Source organism: Lycorma delicatula, chromosome 7, assembly GCF_047948215.1.
Source record: "Lycorma delicatula isolate Av1 chromosome 7, ASM4794821v1, whole genome shotgun sequence".
NCBI classification, from domain to species: Eukaryota; Metazoa; Arthropoda; class Insecta; order Hemiptera; family Fulgoridae; genus Lycorma; species Lycorma delicatula.
Genome location: NC_134461.1, coordinates 89,003,367 through 89,026,488, shown reverse-complemented (window position 1 = coordinate 89,026,488; position 23,122 = coordinate 89,003,367). Strand labels below are relative to the sequence as shown.

Genomic DNA, 23,122 nt, shown 5'->3' with positions numbered 1-23,122 from the left:
AGAGAAAGAAGGAAGAGAGACAGAGATACAAAGTATACATGAGATGTTTCTTGCATTTCAAAGACGACTATACCTTTGTGGGGAATGTGGCAAACCAAATACATCATCCCTTTAAAAGATCCATTAAGGAAGACTGGTAAACTACATACAGGTAAATGTACAGTGAGTTACCATTAGTTAAATATTTAAAATGGTTTAAGTAGATTCGATTTAATTTTTTTTTCTTTCTTTTTCTTTTTTTTTATAACGTATAATTTATTTTACTGACTTCATAGTAACATAATTTATTAGATTAGATTTTTTGTCAAATCGATTATAAACGAAATTTTTACTTTCCCGTCTAGATAGCACTATAGCAGCGCTATAGATCTAGAAGGGCAGCCCAGAAAATGTTGTTATCTGCTATATTGTGACTTTAAATGAATAATATTTAAAGTGGAAAAAGTACTCGGTCTGGCTGGGTCTCGAACACGATCGCCCGGTTGACTCCGTACCTAGTGCGTTAAGCCTTTCGGCTACACCAGTCTACCGACCGTACGGGCGAAATTTGTTCTATATAAGTTGGGAAATTAAATTAGTTTAGTTTGTCCCGACTGTCGCCACTAGTACCGTCACACTCGCGCGAATTAAATACGGTATGCGCTCGCGCTTTAATTAGAATCATTGAATTAAATAAAGGAAAAAATATTATATTTAAATAAAAGAAACGAGGCTTTAGCCGCGTAACGGGAAAGTTTCACAACTGTGTTGCCAGCTATTTTTTTACTCCTAATATGTACGGTGAGATCTGTTCAACTAGTGAAACTAGTGGAACGCAGTGGCGAGATTTGCCAAAGTAGTTGTAGACAAACTGCGTGTCGCTGAAGAAGGCCGAAGGAGGGTTCCGAGCCGAAGGTTGCTGTGCGGCGGACAGGGCTGCGGTCGAGTGTCTATGGGGCCCCCCAACCTTGTGAGGGTCGATTGGATGCAATGAAGCCGTGGTCACTCCGCTGACTCGTAAGTTTCCCTCTTCTGAAGCTTAGACTGTGGACGTCCTGGTAAGGTCTGTGTAAGTTTGTGGTAAGTACCTGAGAGTGTGCATGATGTTGGGTGTGTGTGTGTGTGCGTGTATATGTACCGCAATTTGTTTGAATGTTGTGCGTTTGGTGTTTGCCTGTGAGGGCCGACTGTGTGTGTGGGCGTAATTGTGTTTTGCTGTGTCAGTGTTGCTTGTGTTTTGTATCTTTGTGGTGAGTGTGTGATTGTATTAGTGTTCCTTGATCGCGGTGTCGGATTGTGTGAGCGGGCGTTTCGCCCTTCCTGAAATAATGATGCATAAGCGGTTTTCTGGGCTGGAGGTTTAGTCGGTATTGCTGCAGGATCACCTAATAATATATTGCGAAATATGTTAGCAAACCCGACACTGCCTAGGCGCCCGTAAATGGGGTTCCTCCACCTTTATAAATAAATAAAAAAAAAAAAAAACTAGTGAATAATAAGCAATCCTCCTCCTAGTCAAGTGAAATGAGGAAAGAAGTGAGATGAGGATATGACGTATAAATGAGAATAGTCTTGTACAGACTCAGCCGACCATTCCTGAGTTGTGTAGTTAATTGACCCCCAACCAACAAAGTATACCGGTATCCACTGTCTAGTATTCAAATCCGTATAAACGTAACTAACTTTTACTAGGATTTTAACATTAGAAACTCCGACTTCCAAAATCAGCTGTTAAACAAGTGATTTGCGACGAGTTAACCACTAAACTAATCCAGCAGCCTTTCGTGATTAAAAAGAGAGAAAAAATTGCACCTACAGCAGCGCAAGATTGATGTTATAAATATTTTTTCAACAATATGAAGTAAATGATTCCAGCCAATCAGAAATTAGCTTTAATCGGGTATCTCTTCAATTCCGTATTTCTCTTATCCCGTAAAAATTTAATTGCAAGTTTCAGATTTACGGAATAAAATAAAAAGTGATTTTGTAGGTTTTTCCAATCAATCGTAATTCAAATCCATATAAAAGCAACTAACATTTACTATGATTCAAACCTCAGAACCTTCGACTTCGAAAATCAGCTGTTAAACAACTGATATTGCGTTGATGAATTAACGACTAGCTCAGCCTGGTGGGCTGTAAATTAAAGATTATAAATTAAATCATTCAAAACTGTACAATAAAACAAAAATACTTTGAAATTTAAAATAATCTCAAAATGTATTCTTCGGAGAAATATTTTGAAAAATTATAAAGAATATAAATTGTAAAGGATTACATGTATATAAAATGAAGACTTTTTTAAAATATTGATTTCACAAAATTTAAGAAAGTTTGAAATTTCATAAATGTATTCTTTTCTATGTGACAATAGATATACGCTAAAGGATACTGCAAAACACTAAGTAGGATTTATGAAGCGCCATTTACCAATTCCAGTTTATAGAATCCTTCCTCACAATATATATTATGTTCTTTAATTTTTTTCTTTTATAAGAAAAATAATTTATTTACTTTTTTAACAAATATGCCGATAAAATTTTAAACAATTATAATTAGTTTATTAATTTTTTTAATTATATTAATATTTTAATCTAATTTAGACTGTTTGAAACCGGAGCCTCATTAATAATTATAAAAAGTTTCAAAAATCGAAATGTAAAGAACTGAAAAAAAAAAATTTTTTTACTTTTCAGAGCATTTTCTTATAAAATCTGTTTTATTGTAATAAGGTTATTTTATTTCTTTTAATTTTATATTTATTTAAATTACCCATACTCTAAAAAAAGGTTCCCCGAATGAAACTTTCCGTTTGTAAGAAACGTAAGAAATACATTATGATAAAAATAAAAAATAAACTAACAACAAAGTTTTAATACGACTCGTACTTTGCTGGCATTGATTGTTTATTCTTATATAGTTGAAAAATAATTAATTATACATAAAAAAAGTTACGTAAAGTTTCTTGTTTGAATGGAAATAATTTATGATGAATTTTATTGTAAAATTGTCATTATAATACGTTTAAATAAATTTAAAAAATTAGGTTTTTTTTAATTCTTTCTGCTCTCCCCTCCAAAATCACCTACCAAGAGATATTTTAGATTTTTCAATGTTTACTATGTTAAATGAAAGAAACTGAAAGAAAATTCTACTAAAAACCGTACAGTCAATAAATAGTTACCTAAGATTTCGTTTTAAGGGTGGGGGTGAATTATGATGAAATTTTATTGTAATAAAAAAAACTTAATTTATTATAATAATAATTTAAACCAAAAGTTTATTATTTAAACTTTGAATACAATTAAAAGTTTAAATAAGCCCAAAAAGTTTTGAAAAATTCAAAAAATCGATAATTTTAAATTTTTATATACTCTCCCATCACCAATATTAATACCAAAGTATGTTTTCGAGTCGCTTGTACTACTACTATGCCTAAGAAGGTACAAAATTTGGTTAAAAAATATGCAATAAATAAAAAATGAGCTTTTTCAATTTTTAGTGAAGGGGAAATTTTGGAGCAAAATAAAAAAAAAATGGTAAGATAAGTATGCACACATGTATAATTTTGTTACTTCTGTTGTATGTATTATTGATCTGATTAACATGTCCCTTTTGATGTACTATGATGTTGATGTATTATGCTAGTGTATTATGTTATCTAGTTTTCTTTGTTCCGGAATAAACAACATCACAACATTTGTTCCGGATCACAACATTTGTTGTGATCTGTCTGGATGATAATGGGACTTTGTACATATGATGACCTCTGAAAGGGGCTGATTTGATAAGTTTAAATGTACGGTCTGCAATTATGTTCTTTGTTCATGTGGTGTTTAATGTGAACTAGTCTGAGTTTTCTTTGTTACATTTGTTGTATATGTGTTTGATTATGATTTGTATTGTCTATCGTTGGATGTGTTTTCTTGGCGTAATGTTGTTGATTTGTATTGTTTGGACGGTGATGTATTACATTGTAGTGTATGAATGTAAGAGTGGGCGCATCACCCTTTCCGAACTAATGCTTCTTTAAGCAATGCCAGGAAGGACGAGTAGCCAGGGGTGTAAGTTTAGTCAGTAGTCCGCAGGTACACATACACATTTAACAACATCTTGCGGAACCTGTTACACTGCCATATGGCGTCTGTGAAATGCATTCCCCACCTCTACAAAAAAAAATGTATGCACACATGTACTAAGCTTAATATAAAGTGGGGATATTTTAGCCAGCTTTTGATAAAATTGACCCCCAAAATACTCGTATGTACGTATATACGTATGAATATTACTCCAACTTTTTTTTAATTTTTTTAAATCCCTGGGTCATGAAACGTCGAGAAGTGAAAAAATATTCATACCCCACTTTTTGATTGATTACCATACTTTATTGCAGCTTAGTTCTAGAGTTATAATGCCAGAAAAGTAGAAGCTTCGCAACGAAACAGTATAACAAATAGTATAAAGTATACCGATTAGTAAAATTCTATGGAATTATTTTGTATAGAATGTGTATTATTTTTCCTTAACCTTTTCAACTAATTTTCTTGAATTTTTGCGCGAAAATACTATAAATATTAGAATTACAGTAAGTAAATTTGTAACATTATATTATAAAAGTTCAATTGAAAGTGGGAACGACGGCAAAGAGAAAAAAATAAAATGTATTCAAATATTAAATTCACAGCATTTGTTTAAAAACTTTTAACTTTACCATCAGTGAAAGAATACACATGGTGTACTTTGAGAAACTGCTCGTTTAAAAAAAGAAAACAAAATACATTAAATTTAGAATAATCAACAGAATTCATATGTGTTTGTTTGTTTTCCCGTAACATTATTTCCTACTTTTCTTACTTTAACTTTTCTTATTATTTCTTACTTCAACATCACATTGAGAAAAATTAATAATGTAAAATCTGTTCTACTTCCTTTAAATTAATTTTTATTTTGATTATTAACAAGAAGAAATAAATCAAATTAGAATTACTTTTGTTAATTTTAACTGCTTAAGGAGGAAGGTCTTTTTGAATAGTTTATTGTTGAGTTGGACACTTTCATACGTGTGCCACTTTGATTTCTATGTATGAACAAGGTGTAATCAAAAAATATTTGCTTGGCCCATAAAAACTAAAATACTTAACCTTCTTAGTTTAATGATTTGTCTTCTTCAAAATAGGCTCCTTCTGATGTAACACATTATTAACCCAGCAAATTTTCCACTCAACGATACCGCTCTTTAATTTTTGTAACACCCATAGTTCGATCACCTAAAGTTGTTCAAATCTTCTATATTGTTTCTACTTGATAGTCGCCAAGTTTTTAAAAAAATGTTATGCAAATTTTTCTACTCAACTCGTCCAGTAATTTTGAACGGCAACGGAAATACAAGAACTACTCATACGTTTATAGGTGCTAAGCTGCGGCTGCAATGGTAGCAAAACAGTGCATCATATGCAACTAATACTTGTCTTCATTTTCAACGACGTCCCCCTCCGGCGTTACCAATGGTTACCGCAATAAAAAATGACATCAAATACTTTTTGATCACGCCTCGTGCTAAGTTTAACATAACCGGTCATTGTTGTAGGGAATTTAATAAAAGTTCTAATACATTTACAAAAATAAAATACCATAGGCGTCCCTAATAATAAAAAATATCGCATTACAGGCTTACTAGGGAAAATAAAAAGCAAAGTGGTTTCCCATTGGTTTCTTCCCTGAGCCAAATATACTGTTAAATATGAGTACGCAAAGTGCACCAAAATTCAGGTGATACTTAATACCACAAGTAACACGTTTGTTATATTTACCAAAGGGACTGCCTGTATGGTGAACATCATTACTCTCATGAAAGCAACTCTGACTGTACCTCTTGTATCTCTAGTGATGTACAAGTGTCAAAGGCATAAGAAAGGCAGATAGTATGAAAAGCGACAGGTAGTATAAAGTAATAAATTAATGAACCTTTTTCCTAAAATAAAACGATCTATTTTATATATTACTTTAACTCAACTGGGGAAGTAATTTCTATAAAAAAGGAAATTTTTGGTATAGTTGAACTTTAATCCTCTACTCTCATTTTAATTAAATTCCTAATCCCACGTCAGGGTTATGGGCGGGACAAAAGTCCGGTTCTGGTAAGTTGTCTAAGCTATCCTACACAATTTTCTAAAGACTTTATTTCATCCTGTGATTCCTTCTTGAGTTTATCATAGTTTCTAATTGTCAATTGCTTTTCCATAATTAGAATAATTCTAAAAGAATATAATCTTTAGAATAATTAGAATAAATAAGAACAATTCTTTAGAATAATCCTTCTTCTTGTTAATTTTTTTGGGGGATAGACCATGCAATACGTATGCTAGAAATGTTGAGACATTTTATGCTAATGCATTTTCTGGGCGATCTGATGAATGGTTTCTGTTCATGGAGCTAATAAAATCGCTTACTATCTGCTTCATTCTATACAATATGAGTTATTTTTTCTATCGTGTAAATCTGAACTTCTAAATCCTTCTTAAAATATATTACTATTCATCATACTTTATTATTTCATCAGATTTTATTATTTATTATTTTAAGAAGCGTGTATTCAACCTCCTTTCACCAACCGATTGATTTTATCAATCGTCTAAAACAATCACTGAGAGCAAGGTGGCAAAGTGACTGGGCGACTACTGTCGATAATAAACTTCGACGGATTAAAGATTCAGTGTTGCCATCGGGCTCCTCTTGCAGAAAGTCTCGTCGTGAGGAAGTGGTCCTATGGCGTTTACGAATAGGACATACGAGGATCACACATGAATACCTACTGTCAGGAGAAGTCCCACCCCTATGCACACGATGCAACTGCCGCATGACTGTTCACCACATTCTCGTGAACTGCATATGTTATGCGGCGTTGCGTTGTAAGTTTAATCTACCTAGAAACATCCGTGATATACAATAATAACGAAATTTTGGACCGGATGTTTCTGTTTTTGCATAGTACCAGGTTACCGCAAAAAATTTAATATTATCATATATATTTTTATGCTAGAAGAGTTGTTGATAATTTTTAACCTTTATTTTCAATTTTGATTTTTTTGGTTCTATGTCTTTAATTTTATTATCCGAGAAGGGAGCCTTTGGCACAACTCATCGGTATTAGGTAAGTTTTATATAGTTTCTTTATTCCATTATTTTAACTTTTATATTTTAAAGACTTCGTCTGCAGTATTAGTTTTGAGTTTTATTTTACCTTCTTGACTCTTGTTTTAATAACATTTTATTTTATGATTAATATTAATTTTACACCTTATAAGCTTTATTATTTTGGAGTTATTTCATCCTTTTATTAATAAAATTCCGGGCGATGATAACGCCCAGGCGTTTTTCGCCCACAAACAAAAAAAAAATCATACTTTATTTTTAGATCTTCACAAAAATATCGATGATTTACAGGGAAACGAATTTCTTTTTACATCTATTCAATATTTTTAGGTTTGGATAGAAGAGATTTGAAAGGAAATATGAAGCAAATAACTGGTTTTCATCCACTTACTAATTAAGTCCGATATTACTTAACATTTCTGTTAACAAAGATCTGATGTATAAGGGTTAATGCTACAGAAATAGGAGAAAAACCACAATTGTTGCTTTTTTATTATTTTATTAATATAAAATCTCAAAAGTAATCAAAGATTGTTTTCAATAACTCTTATAAATATTAAAACTCAAGAATGAATGTAATACCTACAATAACATTACTTTATAGAATATTATATCTGAATATTTATGTTTATTTCCCAAGAGTGTTTCTTGTAAGATAGCTTCGTGTTCAAAGAATGAAGAAATCTGACACTAAAGTTAAACAATGTCTATTCAGTGATTTATGTACATGTTTACAGAATATTGAATAAAATATAAAATATCACCTGTCCAGTTAAAAATTGTAACACATCAGTTTTTCTAAACGGATTGATCTCGTACAATTTTATATATTCTACACAAAATACGTGTTAATATATTTATATATATTTTTCTATTAATCAATAGACCCGCGCACACACACAAATATATGTATCCCAGTATCATGAATATGTACTGGCAGAAATTTTACCTATATTTTGCTTGTAACCTAAATAGCAATCATTCCAAAATGATAGATAGTATTTATTAAAAATAAAATCATAACTGGAATGTCAAAATGAATGACGCAAAACCTCAAATAAATCATGTATATTAATATACATCACCTGACAACTTTGACACGTGGATATAAACTCGCAGATAAAACATAAGCCTAATAATATTTACAAAATTAGAATAAAATTCAAAGGGTTCATATAGACAAATAGCTTCATGATATATTGATCATATACTATAGTTTCTTATTCATTTCATTCTGTGTTTGGATCTCAGCAAATTTTTAGACATTTTCATCAATCTGATTAACTTAAAAAAAAGAAGATTACTACATTCAATTTATACCTGAGTAACTAATTAATTTATAAATATTAATTAAACATATTAGTCAATCAGTATTTGAATAATAACTCCATATTAGTCCAAGAAAAGAAAAATTAAGTTTATATATTTTTTAAACAATCTGAAACTGCAATTTATCGCTGAAACAAATTAACAGAGAAGATATTAGAAATGATTTCTCTCAGTTCCGTGATTTATATCTTTTGAATAATGATTTAAAATAAACTAAAGTGGCTGATTGAAAATATTTATGAAACTTATAAAAACAACTTTTAAAAATTCTTGCAAAAAATTTCTTGAAAACTGATTTTTCATTATTTTATTTTGTATAATTATTTCTTTTAATCACCAGTGTGACTCACTGCATAAGCGCCTACAAAAAATAGACGAATATAAAGTCAACATAATCTTAGATTGAGGTTATTTTGTCTGTTGTCAGCCTTAAATTGAGCATAACTGAAGAACGATTCAATCGATTTTCATAAATTTTTCACATTCACAGTTTCAGATACACAGCTACAGAATACTTAAATTTCAAAGAAATTGATCGAATAATTTTGGAAATTTTGTCGAGCCACGCAACTTTGTACGTAAATGGTAATTTCGTAATCCTCATACCTTAAAGTATAAAGAAAATTCATTTTCATTCCTTCCCCAATCACACCATGCAACCCAAAAAAAAAAAATATAGCTAAAATTGAGGTTAGACTGTCTGTTGTCTTTAAATTAATCATAACTCAGGAAAGATTAAACCAATCTTTATCAAATTTTCACACGCACAAATTCAGATACATTAATACAGCATATATAAATATTAATGAAATTGGTTTGCAGATTTTTAAGCTCCAAATTTTATACATTGACCTATATATATATATATTCAATGTCACCCCCTCCCCAATCGCACCGTTCGACTGAAAGTAATACCGTTCGGTATTTACATATTAATGCCACCGCAGCTACAGCTTTATTTAAAAACAAAGTAGTCAAGCGGATTTCGGTGGAAAATGAACAGTCTCTTTATTAATTTTAATATATGTTTTTTTTTTAATATTTATTTATTTTATAAATATAATTCAACCAAACTTAACCTACGCTCGCTTCGCTCGCTAACCTTGACTAATTAACAGGAGTGTTTTGATTATTTAAATAATAAATAATTGCAATAATTACTGAATTTATTAAATAAATACTCAAAAAATTACGGTGTTAATTAGTCAAGGTTAGAGAGCGAAGCGAGCGTAGGTTAAGTTTGGTTAAATTATATTTATAAAATAAATAAATATAAATAAACATTTATTAAAATTAATAAAGAGACTGTTCATTTTCCACCGAAATCCGATTGACTACTTTGTTTTTAAATAAAGCTGTAGCTGCGGTGGCGTTAATACGTAAGTACCTACCGTCCTTTGCTTCGAAATATTGCTAAACGTTTTTACTTCTACTTTTCAATTTTTTAAAAATAAATTTGTAAATTATTTTTCTGCTCTCCTGGGGCGAATCTGCAATACTCGACCTAGGGGAGTGGCCTTTCGACTTTAATTTGGCCTCCCCACCTACCGGCAGTATATCCGGCATGGAAGGTCGGCTCACCGGTTCCGGATCTTTTATATCTCTTCGTGCCTGCCTCAAACCGTTGGGGCAGGGGTATTCAGGCCCAGCTATGCTGTTTACGAGTCCCGATTCCATGGCCGGGACTCGGTTTTTCCTCTTTTTTTTCGGGTGACCCGGCCAATTGGGAGTCCCCGTGCCACCTCGCTGTCGCCCATCCATACAAGCACGGACGAACGGCAGCTCGCAGGGGGCTGTTCCTCCTCTGCACTTTTTTTGAGTCTCATCTAATAAATAAATTAATATGAAAATTAGTACCAAGAAATAATTTAAACTGGATCAATGAAAGTCCTTTCGAGAAATAACTTAAAGTTGATAGTTATAAAAATAGCGAAAGAAAAATCATTGCGTCTTATTTTATATCCTGTATTAGTTTTGGAAATTACAGAACCAAAAAGTCAGCCCACCATATTTTATAATTGATAGAAAAATTAATTACTTAGAGAAAAAAAAACTGAATGAAAAAATGGTACAGAAATGTAAAATATAACAATACTTTAACGAATTTGGTTTAAACTTTCAAGTCTATACCAAATGTAAAATACTACTAGCTACTTACTAAAAGTTAACTTTACTCCTTCAGTTTCACGAAAATTAAAGAAGTGAAAAAAAAAAGTTGTACTTTAATCTATTTTTTTATTATCTTTGAAAGTTAATTTTACATTGTACAATATAAATATAAATATATTATTATTATTATTATTACCCTTAAAATATCGATTTATTAAGTTTATTCATATAAAATACTCGTATTTAAATCAGCGAGGTAGATGTTCAAAATTTTTCAAATAAAAACACAATTATGCCACGGAAAAGAAAAATACGTTGATTTCATTATTAGAATAAATGAGTAAAGATTTCTTATTGTGCAAAGTAAATTGATAAAATACGCGCGCGCACGCGCGAACACTGACACACATATCTAATTAACTATATTAAATCAACTTATATCAAAAATAAAAAAAAAAATAATGAGTTAATAAGCTTTAATAATTAATACATATATACACACAACATATACAATATTTACCTTGAACAGAGATCCATCAACTGGAAACATCTCAGAGCAAACACCAATTGTATTTTTCCCACAAATATCTTGATGTAAATTATGCAACCCATATGCTGCTGTATATATAGATTTAATTACGAACGATAATTTAGGATCTTGTTCATATCTGTCACTCAAATTTTCTTTTCCTGAAAATGATAAAAGTATTATTTTGAATAGCAAAACACGTATTATTTTTTATTTTTTAAAAGTAATTTATCATTCATCTAGTGATTATAAATTTTTTTCTCTTTCGCAGAGATCTGTAATTTGTAAAGAACACATGACTGTATTAAAAATGAAATTAAAAATTTAAAGTACAGAGAGGTATGTTTTTCTATCAGAGCAAAATTCATTAATCAATTACTATTATTAATCGGTAAAATAATTTCAATATATTTTTAAATGTAAATTTTAATAATTCAAATTAAATCTACTATATCCTTAATTAATCAAATTTTACTTCTTTATTAATTATATTTCTGTTGTTAGTTTTAATTACACGTATTTTCTCAAAAATAAGGAACATAAATTTATTGTTATTAATTTAAAATATTTACATGTTATGTATTCTTGAAAATGCATGATTATTTCCAATTTCAGACAAGCGCAATTAGATTACTTTTTACATTTATATGCTTGTAAATATTCTTGAAAGCATCTCAAGTATATATATACAATACAAAACAATGAAAATATTACTAATGAACAAATAAAGTTTGAATATGATGATTGAATTAGGGAAATAAGAAATTTAATTAAATTATTAAAATTTAGTTTTAAAAGTATATTCAAATTATTTCACTTATATACAATAGTTTTATATGTCTCACAGTTTGCAATAAGAGCATAATTATTCATTTTATAACAATGACTGAAGTTATAAATACACTCTCTGTATTTTAATCTTTTAACTACAATTTTAAATCAAAATTTATATATTCATTTTTCCTAATAAAGCAGACACACATACAGACGAAAACTAGAAAAAAATAACAAGTAATATAATTCATTTTCATAAAAAATTTCTTGTTATATATAGAAGCATAAATAATTATAATTAGGATATAATTTCACATTTCACTGGTTAATCACTTTATGAAGGAGCTACATATAATTAATATTGAAACGATTTTCTGGATGTGTAATTTACATATAATTTGAAAGCTAATCATTAATAATTTTAGAATTTTTTTCTTTACAAATTTCCCAAATTGTAAATTCTTATTTGAAATCTCAATACAAATATAAGGCATTGTATGAATGTACGTGGATATATGAGTAAGTATGTAAGTTTATTCCACATTTCCTTAGACCAAAAGACCGATTTCAACCAAACTTGGGACTATTATAACTTATTAAATGAGAAAAAATACAATGGGTGTTAGACAACCCCATTGCAACCACTGCAGGATAGGTGAGAGGTAAGAATATTAAAACGTTAAAAAAAGTTAAAATTCTTAAACATTTGGGATTTTAGAATATATTTGAACATCATTACATTTTAAAGATTTGTAGAACTTCTGAAAGGTTTCTGTAAAAGTGGAGCATTGTAGATCATTCTCCAATATTTTTCAACTTTATTGCATTTTAGAACAAGAAGAAAAGACAAAAAAGCTGACAACAAAGTCGTAATACTTTCCTGGCATTAGTTACACATGAAAAAATTACCCAAGATTTCTTTGTTGAAGTGGGAATAATTTATTAAATAATTTATTTAAATTTTATTGTAAAATTACCAAAAAGTTTTAAAAATTAACAAAAATTATATTTTTTTTATTCCCCACCCTTTCTAAAAATCACCTTCCAAAAAAAAATTTCTGATTTCTCTACATTTACTATGTTAAGTGAAGAAAGTAAACAAATTTCTACTGATAAAATTACAACCAATAAAAAAAAGTTACCTAAGATTTTTTTTTTTGGGATGGGGTGAATGATTAAATTTTATTGCAATATTATTTATTTAAGTTTTAATATTTTGAATAATATTATTATATATATATATATATATATATATATATATATATTATATATAATATATTATATTATATAATATATATATATATATATATATATTATATATAATATATTATATTATATATAATATATATATATATATATATATATATATATATATATAATAATATAGTTTATTATATATGATTAAAAGTTTATTTAAACTTTTAATAAAAGTTTAAATAAACCAAAAAAGATTTTTTAAAATTCATAATAATCAATATTTTTGATTAACAAACCCTAATTTTTTTTTTAAATAATAAATTATTTAAAAACAGTCAATCAAAAGAAAATAGAGCAGGTGAAATATCACTAACAATTTTAACATGAAGAGAGCCATAATTTAACTTTTATCATATAAAATTTTGAAATAACAGTAAAAAACATGTTTATGTTTAAAATGATTTTCAAAGTAGTGTTACAAATCAATTTATTAGAATTTATTTTCTAGAGTAAAATTAAAAGAATAAACAATTAAAAAATAGATATAAACAACTTAATTTTAAGAGTTTCATTCTATAGATCATTTTGAATAATGCTGTTTTTATCCAAAATTATACATTATGCTGTAAATTGATATTAGTCTGAATGTATTATTCTAAACATATTATTACATAATATTATTAGTAGAATACATTTGTATTACATAACATGCTGATAAAAACTTTTCAAATAAAGGAATTTGATAAATGTATAGGGAGAGCAATATGAAATATATCTTATAGAAAATACCGCAAACTTTTTTATATATATATATCATTATTTATAACTCTTTTTATTTCTATCCCCTTTTTTTTTATTCAGATCGTAAAATTGATAAATTTAGATTATTTCCCATGTCAAAACAAAAATAAATTTTCTAACACTTCTTGTTTTTGTCACTTAGAATTCAGTTGTAATGGAAGATAACTTTCAAAACACATACTAAAAAGAGTAGTAGAAATATCTATAACATAAAATATTGGAACATAATATTGGAAATTTATTTTAAAATAATAACATTCAACCTCTATAAAAGAATGAAATTTGCACATTGTAATTTTTATTTTTGAATATGAGTGCCCTCTTTCTGTAATGTGATTTAAAAATTTGAATCTTTGTTACTTGTAGTGCTATGTGTAGTTGAATGTTCATAGAGTCTGTTCAATATAGTATTTAGTACAATTTTTAAAATTTAATTTGTATATTGATGAATTGCTTCGTTCATTAGTGTGTGTTTTGTTAGTATTCTACATGAATTGTATGATTTACTCACTGTTAAATACAATAACCCAGAAGTATATGAATTAAACTGCATTGGTTGTACTGTGTATATATTAAACAGATTGGATGCACATTCAATCACAACAAAAGAATACATACAGACACTACACACAACAAAATAAAAGTTTTTGCAAATCACCTCATAGAAATAAAATGCACATAAATGACAGTAATCACAGTATGTTAATTTTACAGATAGTACATAAAAAACTGAGCTCCCAATATACTCAATTAATAAGACATTTACAAACACAATACATTTTATTAAAACAACATATTAAATGAACAATCATTCAATTAAATTATTATTATATTATTAATTATTATTAGGGTATCCTTATCTTGATAAAGTTATGTAGATAATATTAGAAATGAGTAGTAATGCTACTTTATGGATGTATCATTTAAGAAAATTCCCCAGTATTTGCATGAATAGATCAAAGGAGACTGTGGTAAAATCATTAGTTTCAAAGTAGCATTGTAAAGTACATAATTAACTGTAAAATAAAAAAACTATAGTGGTTAATGTCCATACTGAAGATTTAAAATATAACTACATTAAGTAATAGCAATGTGTGAAAATAAAATATAAATATATTTCAGTATTCTAATTTGTTTTATTCAACATATCTTTGTCGACAATATTATTGTTTTTGTTATTACTGCATTAATATTTTCATTATCTATTAGAAGTTTTTTCCTTTTGGAATTTGCAGTAGAATTAGTTGCCAGTAGATTAACGTTCACCTGCATAAAAAATAAAATAAATTAACTTGTACTTTGGTGAATTATTTTTAAAAACTCATATCGAAAATAATTTAGTAATTCAAATGCTTTTATTAATCTTTAACAGAAAATTTATTTAGTTTCATATACCAAAATCTGTATAGCTCGTTTTATAAATCCTAAATTATGTATGCTGAACTTTTTAGTAATCTCGACAGGCTCAGTTTTAATTAGGTTGGAATACTTAAAGTCCTACTGCTTTCAGTTATTATTCATATGTACTAATTATAGTCCGGTGTTAAGGGAGAAAGGCATGCTAAAAGGGAAGGGTGGAAAAGAAAGATTAGGTTGATAGAAGCTGGAAAGAGAAATATAAAAAACTTAAAAGAACAAAGAGAAAGAGGAGAATGAAAAGAGGATAGAGAGCTAGGGAAAAAATATAATGAGAAGAGATAGAAGAAAAAGTACAAACAGAATACAGAAAAGAATTTGAAGGACAGGTAAAGATGCAAAAAGGGGGAAAAGGAAATTTAAGTATATAAAATGTACATATACAATGATGAATGAAATAATATGTAAATCCTAATAAACACAATTCACAACTATTTACTATTTTAATGGAAAATAATATTCCAGACATAAATAAGTCGATATTCAATGAAGTTTTTTATTTACATCAAAATACTTCAATTTATCTAGTAATCTTCCTCATTGAAACTACTACTGCTGCTTTATATTGTAATTCCAGGTAAAGTAACTGCAGACTGGTTAGTTAAGAAGACAGGTATTTTCAACATACTTCTTTCATTAAATGCATGTCTTTTAACTTAAAAAAAAGAAACTGAAAACTTATAAAAAAATCATTTCAGTTTGTAGTTAAAAAATATTTTAGAATCTTAACTGATGACTTTCATTAACTATAACTGCACAAATAAAATATAATCAACTTAAAGCATAGCTAACTCAATTGTGTGTAGGTAGAAATATTTTTAGATATTTATGAATGCCAACATAATATTGGGCTTAGTATGCTAATAAGCAACAGTATATTCTGTTGCCTATGTGCAATAGAATATTCTCACTTTCCTTAGATTAGCATAAGATGATTGTTAATTTTTGGATGTATTGCAACCATGGCAATAAGTTATAACTGTTATGGATACTTAGAATGGTCATGGTTATGATGCTTAAAAAGCAATCGCGCATAAGAATGGAGAACAAATAAATAAATATTACATACAAGCCAGAAATCCAACAAAAGGTATTTGGTGTAATAAATTAGATTAGATTTGTAATAGATTAGATTTGCTTTCTATCAAGATATTTCAAGCTGTATATGTAAACTAATGTATGAATTAATAATATTATTGTAAACTACCTGTGTTGTTTTCCCATATTATAACTATAACCAATACATTGAAAAAGTGTGTAAACCTCTGAAAAATGTGCAATTTCAAGCTGATTTCTGCTCAAACCATACTGAAATTCTTTGAAGTAAAATTAAGTCGTAAATTTTATGGTTTTTGTCCTAAGCAACTATATCAAACAGGTCCTAGACCATATCTCTTGTAATTTTTGAAGAGATTGTAAAGCACAAAAAACTGTTGTCATTGAACAAAATTCTTTTGGTATGATGTGCAATAACTTAATTAATCTATAAGTAAATCAATAAAATGTTGCTACAAAATTTTCAAAGAATTTATTCTGACAAAATCTATCCAAGTAATGTCAACTGAACCGTTTAATGAGTTTAAGAAATATGATTCTTATTAAAAACCAAAAAATATCAAAAAATGCATGAGACACTGTATATAATGTTTTTATATTTTTTTTATTTTGCAAGTTTATCTGAGATTACAGATTATATTATTAAAATATTAAATATAAAATAATGGTTTTACTATTTATAAAAAAAATATATAAATTTTATGAACTTAAGTTATTTTAAGCAAGAATAGTTCATGATAAGTTTATCCTGAAACCGGTGTCTACAGACCATGTGGTGGCTTACTGGCCGATATGCTTACAGACAGACTGTCCTGGGTAAGTTGTACTAGAGGCTTCTGAGGGAGAAAACCAGAGCTGAACTGGAGGCCACAGGAGGCCTAATCAGTACAGCTTCATCCAGGGGAAGTGTCACTGTAGATACCCTCTGAAGAGTAAGTAATTGGCTGGATCAGATGCTATGCGGCTGGTACCTGGAGGACCAAAAGGATCCCCCTGTTGGTCCTTCTGGATGTGAAGAACACCTTCAACAGTGTGCCTTTGTGAGTTGTGATAGAGGAACTTTAGCGTACGAATATCAGCGACTATTTGGTGGCAGCGCTGAATGATTTCCTGCACGAGAGGTACCTGTTGAAGGTGACAAAGGAGGGAGATATATGCTTGCAGATATTTGGAGGTGTGCATCTGAGGTCGGTGTTGAGACCCCTCCTGTAGAACCCAGCCTTTGATGGAGTCCTGCAGCTGGTTTTCCTGGAGGGCATATCAGTAGTTGCCTTCGCCTATGCTGATGACTTGGTGCTGTTGGTGGATGGCCGTAAAGAAGAGAAAGTGGAAGAAACTGGCAACTACGGCTGTGAGCCGTAGTTGCCAGTTCTCGTTAAGATTCGTTAAGGTTCGTTAAGGTGAGTTCTTGGCTTCACGAGAGAGGCATTGAGTTGATGCCCCATAAGAAGCAACTAGTGGCAGTGATTGGCTCTTGTTGCATGCAGGACATCAGCATTCCCGTTGATGGTTTCCGGGTGAGCATGTCGAACACGTTGTATATTTGGGGGTATGGTTTGAGAGGTCCAGCTTGTTTAATAAACTCATTCAAAAGGTTACGGACAAGGCTGGGCGAGCTACTGGAATGGTGTCTAGGAGGGGACCGCGGGGAAGCTCCTCATATCGGTGGCTATGTCGATTCTCTTTATGCTGTTCCGGCTTGGTTTGAAGCACGAAAGAAAGAAGAATGTGAGGCGGCTGGCCTCGATACAGCAGTGAACGGCACTTAAAATCGCCACTGCCTATTTGACAGTGTCTGGAAACGTGGTTGGGGGTATTGGCGGGTGTCCCACTGATCCATCTTTGGGCACTGCAACTGAAACGGGCATATGAGGGGATGCGGAAGGTAGACTCCACTGCCCTGGTGCTGCAGGAATGGCAGGAGTTTTAGGAAACCATGTGTAAGGATGCATGGACTCTTTGGTTGATCCGTCAGCTTGGGCCTTGGCTGCAGAGTAAGCATGATGAAGTTGGGTTCTATACCTACCACCTGCTTTCAAAGCATGGGAGATTTGAGACTTATTTGCATAGGTTCAGAAGGCTAGAATTCCCTGAGTGTATTTATTGTGGTCAACAAGATACCCCCGAGCATACATTTTATGTGTGCCCCAGGTGAGCAGAAGCAAAGGAGAGACTATGCCTGGGGTGGCTAGTGCCAGAAACCACCATCGATTGCATGTTTCATGCTGCGAATGAGTGGCAGGCTGTTGATGAGCTAGCGGCTGGGATTCTGAAGTCGAAGTGACTGGGAAGCAGATTGGGGGACTACTGGCAGGGGAAGGGCGAGCAGCCCTAATCAGGAGGTGGCAGCTCACTGAGGTGGACCGCACTGGATGAGTGATTGGAGACCCCAGGGGTCTTGGGAGTGGAGTCTGTGGTTTAGGCAGGCTGCCTAGGAGTTAAGAACTGTGTCCTGGTGGTTGGTTCCTTTGGGGATTCATCACTTGGGGCAAGGCATAAAGACTTTAGTCCCGATGGGGATCCCCTGGGGGGTTCCTGTTAGAGGCATACAGCAATGGTAGACCATAGTCCCAGTGGGGGGAGGGTCCCTTTTGGGGTTCCCTCACTTGAGACAAGGCGTAGAAGTCCGAGACCCGGCTGGTTGGGTTGCTCTGGCATGGACAGCATAGTTGGGGAGGGGGGGGGCTCCTGAGTGGTTAGAGATGAGTTACCTCCCATGACTGCATGATGCATGATTGCAAGTCCAGTCCTGGTAGCTGGGGAAAAAAAATAAATAAATAAAAAAAAGTTCATGGTAAGTTTCAAAATTTACTACAAATTTAAATATTACTTTTTCATAGTAGTTTAAAAGTTATTTCATTTTTTAAATATATGTAATGTAGACAGGAATAAATATGAGTTAAACATAAGTATATGCCATATTGAGATCAAATACTTTCCCCTTTTGCATTCCATCTATTTCGATTACACAAACATTCATCAAACTGTGCTTTAACCAATCCAGCTATGTTTAATATCATGTAAAGGTAATAAATAGCAATAGATACACTTATGTTATTTATAAACACGAACTATCTTGTCATAAACACAAAGCAGGCTCATTTTCTCACTTGCTCCAACATTAAACGACTAAAATTTGTATTTCTACTTCTCTTTATTTATTTATTTTTATTAAACTTTTTAATCCACTTTGAAGAGCCTAGACTTATAATGCTCCAAGTTTAGTTTTATTTTTCTACATTATTTATATTTTATTTTCATGTATTTGTAAATAAAATCATGTTTACATTAGGCTAATACAATAACAGAGAGATGGTTTATTTTTTTTTTCTATTTTCTATTTAAAATCCTGTAGATATGAGAGGAAGATGTAAAAAAACAAAAGTTTTTAATTTCTAGAGTCAAACTTGCATTAAAGAATTATAAATTCTCAAAAATGAAAACTTTTTTTGAATTATAATTTTAATCATGAAAACTTATAAAAATCTAGCAAATTCCTTCAACCTCAGTCTATATAATGTATTGTTTCAAAACCAAAAGATGGTAATAAATTTGTTACTTTACACTATTTTTTCCCATTTCGCAAGTGGATATGAAGTAAGTCAACACTTACTTTACTTGCACTTGTAGTTCAAGAAACACTAGTCAGAATTTTAAGTCTTTCTTTCTTTTTAAGGAATGATGTTCATTATATGGCCAGTCCCTTTATTGAACAGAATGAATGTGTCACTTTTAAGACTTAATAAGACTTTTAAGAATTTAATTTGAATTTTTGTGAGTTTGGCATACTAATGCTAAATTAGTTTTAATTCCAATGTGTAAATTCTAATTAATTAATTCTAATGAGAAACAACTAATTCTACTCAGTAAGAAAGGAAATAAGATATCGTTTCACTCTTCAATTTATCTTGTAGTCCTGGTATATGGCAATTTTTATTTTTGAGAGAAGCTGCACCACTTTCAGAGATGACTTATGACTCATGTTAAGTTACCTATTCAGTTAATAGTACTTAGCAACAACCTCTAATAGGTGACTGTTTTCAAAACAGTCAACTCTACAGCCCAAAATAATAAAGTTTATTATACAGAGTGCATCAACCCCCTTTTATGTTAATGGTGTGAAATGAAGTAGCTGTACATATAATATTCCAATATTTCTTTTTCATAGGAAGGTTCATTTTTTGGTTCATAATGTAAATTTAATTTCATTATTTATACAGAGGAAAAACAAAAAAGTTCCAGCATGAAAAAAAGAGAAACCTGTAAAATGAGAGAAAACAGTATAAAGGAAATGCATAATGTACTCTGACAACATTGATGTTGTTCCATTATAAAATTACTAGTCTTGTTTCCCATTTTTTTACTGTTACAATATTAGATACGTAATTTTAATCCATAACCAGTTGGCCGTTTTTTAAAAATTTTGTTTGTTTTATGTATGCACACTTTTTTTTATAATTTTAACAGTGACAGAAACTATAACTGCTGTTCAAATTCTGAAAGTTTAGGGAGTTACAAGGTTCTACATGAAACAATTTTTACCATTAATATTAGTGCTAATAAAAAAATACATAAATAAAAAATTAATTTTATTCCAAACATGAAACGTAGTTGTAGTTCAAGATCATTTACCACAGAACAACAAACAAAATCAGATTATTTTAGAACTCACTCATCTAACTTTGTGTCCCTGAAACAGTTTGGTTTATATATTCCATCCATTTTGTCCAGTGTACAAGGTGTACACTGGTCAAACAGGTTGTAGTTTCAAATAAAGATACCAATGAACACTAAAAAGACCTCCTTTGTAGTAGTCAGTATTTGCATACCAATAAAAAGACGCAAATAAAATTTCCACAAAACTGATAGCTACACATAAACAACAAAGGACACATCTTAATATGTTTGAACATATGAAACATATAAAGTTAACAACAACAATATAATGAATTTAATGTGCATTTGACCATATCTTACATATTTTTCAGCCTAATTAAAAAAAAAAACTATCAGCAATACAAATTCAGATTTTTTTTTAAATTACAGTTAATAATCATCAGCAGCACCAATCATAAGAGGATGATCATGAAAGCAAATGAAAATATTTTGGAGTAAGTTATTTTAAATGTTTTATTATTAAATTTGGTTCAATTTGTCATTGCAAACGTTTATGTTTTAAACTAATACCTTCCCTTACTGTCATGGATAAATACATAGTAAATTTAAAATTCTATTAGCAAGTGAATCTTCAATAAAAAACAGATTAATAAGTAATGAAAAAAGTTTTTGTTTTCCTAATTGACATTATTATTTCATTACTTCATTATGAAGCTGAGAATAAATGAATGAATGGACGCCCTGAAGTACTATATATCTCTCTTTTGTTTCATTTTTTCATGGCAGTTAATGAGTTTTATTATTAAACATAATATCTCCCTTGGATTGAAATCCCTGTACATTGTTTTACTATTAAATGTACTTTAAAGAAACCAGATCTAGAAGCTAGTAAATATTTAAAATTATATCTTTCACCCATTGCTTTTTAATTTTGGTGTTTTTATTAAAATTGTTTATCTGAATAAATTTATATAAAATTTAATCACGTTTGAAATAACTTAAAAAAGATTACCAATTAGTTGAAAAATAAATAATAATTTATTCTCAGTAGAGAATTATATTTTAAACGCTAAACTTAATCAAACTAAAGATGTAATAAACTGATAAACTTTAGGTATAAATATTTATACTGATGTTATCTGTTTATACCAATAGTATATTTATAAACACATTTTTCACATATTAAAATGTCGTTGCCAAATGCTGCATTGTAGAATGATTGACATAATCAGATATATGAAAAAATGGTTCATCTTCATTGTAGTGGTTGTTTAAAAATATTTTTGTTTAAAGTCTTAAGACAAAATGATATACTCAATTATTTTTTTTTATTCTGAACTACAATCTCTCTTAGTCCCAAAACTTCCTACATAATAAAATGTGTAATTAGACATTCTAGTCTTTATCTTGCTTTACAATTAATTCCTTCTAGAATTATATAAACCACCGGTTCTTCTTTTTACAAGATTCTCCAGCAGACTTCTCCTTTCCAGTTTATCTTAAATCCTCTTTGTCTAAATTCCATTTTCTCACTTATTGTTCAAAACTCTACTGTAACACACCCCAAAATCTGTACTCTCTTATTTTCCTGTATAACCTATTGACTTTGTTTCTTTTACATTATGTACTACATTTCATACCATCATACTTCTAGTTTGTGCAAAAGCTTTTCTGGTTTGAGCAAATTTAATTTTGATATCTTTTTTTACTTTGTTTATCCTTTATAATTTTACTACTTAACAAAATTCAGTGATTTTTCATATTCAGTGTTTTCCTAATTCAATATTTAACTCCTCATTATCCACCTTTCTGTTGAATTTCATAAGCTATATTTTTATTTTCATTTACTTTTAAACCAAATTTCTCCATCAGCAACAAATCTGTCATTCATTTATAAATTTTTTGGAAAGAGATATAACTATAACATTAGCAGGTGATCTGACATGAATCACAAGTCACTGCCAAAAATAATACTGCCATTCATTGTCATAGCTACTAATAATCACATACCAGGCTTATTAATTAAAGTGAGAAGTAAACTGGTTCTTGATATCTTCCACTGCAAACTGAATGTAGATCAGCAGGCCAAGAGCACTGAAATGTAGGAGATATTCAACACTACAAATTACAACCTTTTCTTTTCACAACATGGGCTGTCTGTGT

The 23,122-nt window shown here is 30.0% G+C and overlaps 1 protein-coding gene across 1 annotated transcript in view; it reads right to left on the bottom strand.

The window, feature by feature from the left end:
• LOC142328065 (metabotropic glutamate receptor 1-like) overlaps positions 1–23,122 on the bottom strand; it is a 589,241-nt gene that overhangs the window by 309,408 nt on the left and 256,711 nt on the right. Inside the window, exon 6 of the mRNA XM_075371535.1 lies at positions 11,090–11,259. Coding sequence (XP_075227650.1) covers positions 11,090–11,259 — 170 coding nt within the window. The remainder of the gene's footprint in view (positions 1–11,089; positions 11,260–23,122) is intronic.